The 2645-nt window shown below is 42.7% G+C and overlaps 1 protein-coding gene across 1 annotated transcript in view; it reads left to right on the top strand.

Moving 5' to 3' along the window:
• The first annotated feature begins 235 nt into the window (after positions 1 to 235).
• Positions 236 to 2645, top strand: part of LOC121386205 (semaphorin-5A-like) — a 26744-nt gene continuing 24334 nt past the window's right edge. The window contains exons 1-2 of the mRNA XM_041517035.1: positions 236 to 393; positions 1299 to 1389. Of these exons, the coding sequence (XP_041372969.1) occupies positions 342 to 393; positions 1299 to 1389 (143 nt within the window). The 5' untranslated portion in view covers positions 236 to 341. The remainder of the gene's footprint in view (positions 394 to 1298; positions 1390 to 2645) is intronic.

Genomic DNA, 2645 nt, shown 5'->3' with positions numbered 1-2645 from the left:
TTGGGGGTGGGGGGGGGGTGGGGTGGGGGGTGGGGGGTTGTGTGGGGGGTCGTTTAGGCGCTTATGATGCTAAGGGGGGTCCGGGGGGGCATATTGCAAAAAAAAAACAAATGCAATCCCCCCCCAACCCCCCCCCCCCCCCCCCCCCATTAGATACGGGCCTGCATATGGCTAATATTATTGCAACTCGACTGCTGAATGACGTCATTTTAAATTCGCGGGGGTGGGATTAACGTGTGACGTAACAAGAAAGATTCGTTGGCCACTTGGTCTAGAAGAGTGCTCTCGGAGAATAAGATCTTATAAACACACATTTTGTTTGAACGCGGAAACTATCAAAGATGGCAGTTTACTCTACCATGTGGATATGGATTTCGATACTTGTTACAACGGGTAAGTGGATTTGGATATGTTTAATAACTTCATTATACACGCTACTCCCCTAACCGCATTTGTATTTAGGAGAGAGAGAGAGAGAGAGAGAGAGAGAGAGAGAGAGAGAGAGAGAGAGAGAGAGAGAGAGAGAGAGAGACAGACAGACAGACAGACAGAGGCAGAGAGAGAGACCGAGACGGACAAGAAATCATGGAGACCGAGACATAGCGATACAGACAGAGAGAAACAGAATGAATGAATGAATGAATGAATGAATGTTCAACGAAACCCCAACACGAAAAATACAAACATACATCGGCTATTGGGTATCAAACTATGGTTGAGAGACAGACAGCAAATCGGAGACAGAGACAGACAGACAGACAACGAATGAGAGATACAAACACCCAATATACCACTGTCTGGTACCAACACCTGATATTGCAATATAAAATCTTGATACCTCGATTGAACTACGGTAATAAATGTGTTTTATTATGTTACTTAAACTTATAATTGTAAATTAAGCAATTATACATCCATATTTAAGACACATATGCCAAGCAATTAATTATGAGTAAAGTAGATGCATGCATACGCTCTGGTAATAACCTCTCTCTCTCTCTCTCTCTCTCTCTCTCTCTCTCTCTCTCTCTCTCTCTCTCTCTCGTAATCCGCTCTCTTCTCTCTCTCTCTCCTCTCTCTCTCTCTCTCTCTCTCTCTCTCTCTCTCTCTCTCTCTCTCTCTCTCTCTCTCTCTCTCTCTCTCTCTCTCTCTCTCTCTCTCTCCTCTCTCTATCTCTCTCTCTCTCTCTCTCTCCCTCTCTCTCTCCTCTCCTATTCAAGTGTCAAATTAACCATGCATCATGCTACATACAAACATTAGATGTTTTTAAATAAATATTAATGTTCTTTCCTCAACAGAGGGGATCTCGACATTTGTTAACCCTAACCTGATTGGCCACGTTCAAATCGCCGTAGACATGGATCGGGATCAGCTACTGGTTGGAGCAAGGTAAAGTAATCCAATAACTGGGCGCGTGTTCATAAAACTTTTTAAGAGTCCAGACTCAATCTCAATCTCATGACTTTACTGTTTCAGACTCTATTCGAGTCTCGAGTCTAGATTCCAAAAGTTCTATAAGCACCAGGGTCCCTATTTTCGAAGCAATCTTAGCCTACGAAATCGTAAAATTATCGTAAGCTATGACGTCACTATGGCGTGTGCTGTAGTGACGTCACAGCCTACGATGGTTTTACTATTTCGTATTACTAAGAGAGCTTCAAAAATATGGACCCAGGGTCCCTATTTTCGAAGCCATCTTAGCGCTACGAAATCGTAAAACCGTCGTAGGTTGTGACGTCACTACAGCGCACGCCATAGTGACGTCATAGCTTACGATGATTTCACGATTTCGTAGGCTAAGATAGCTTCGAAAATATGGGCCCAGGCCTGTAGTCTGCATGCCTGTATGCCAGTGTTTGTATGGAAAATATAAAACGACATCGGACATTAGGCTGATAGCCTACCTATAAAAATAAATGATTTTGTTTTTTTCTCTTCTATTTTCTTTCTCTTTTTTTTTGAAATTATTTGGCTACCAATTTTTACTGAGGGCTACTATATTTTATAATCTGGTGGGCTACCAGTGAAAAAAGCTAAGGTCAAGGCCTGGTAGGTACAGGGTTCGTAGCCCGGTATCGGCTCCCTCCCAGAGCGAGTTTTAACGACTCAGTGGGTAGGTGTAAGGCCACTACATCCTCTTCTCTCTCACTAACCACTAACAACTATTACCTACTGTCCGGCACAGATAGTTGAGTTTGTGCGTAGGCCTATGTATGCATGCATGTACGTGTATGTTGGAGCGTACGTGTGTTCGTTTAAATGTGTACAAACAGTAATTATAATCAACTGAGATAGTGATGACTAAATTACTAATACTGTTTGATGGCGAACAATGTAGACGCCCTTTTGATTTTCGGTAACAATGGGTAATCCAAACGAAATTAATTTGGCGGCCATCGTGGAATGAAAATCTTAAAACAAATTGTCTTTAGACATTGGCTCTTGAATTTTGGGGAGCAAAGGTCTCGAAAAATGAGTCCACCCATACGAGTATGAGACGTTGGTGGTGATTGGTTGGAGGTGGGGTGGGGGGGGGGATATAGTGTGGTTTTAGGGTTGGGGTCGTAGGGGTCAACTGACACAGAGCAAATTTTCGAATTCAGGCAAAAACGTTAACAATAAATAAACAAACAAACAAATATTAA

The sequence above is a fragment of the Gigantopelta aegis genome, chromosome 12 (genome assembly GCF_016097555.1).
Source record: "Gigantopelta aegis isolate Gae_Host chromosome 12, Gae_host_genome, whole genome shotgun sequence".
NCBI lineage: Eukaryota > Metazoa > Mollusca > Gastropoda > Neomphalida > Peltospiridae > Gigantopelta > Gigantopelta aegis.
This window is presented reverse-complemented; position numbering and strand designations above follow the sequence as displayed.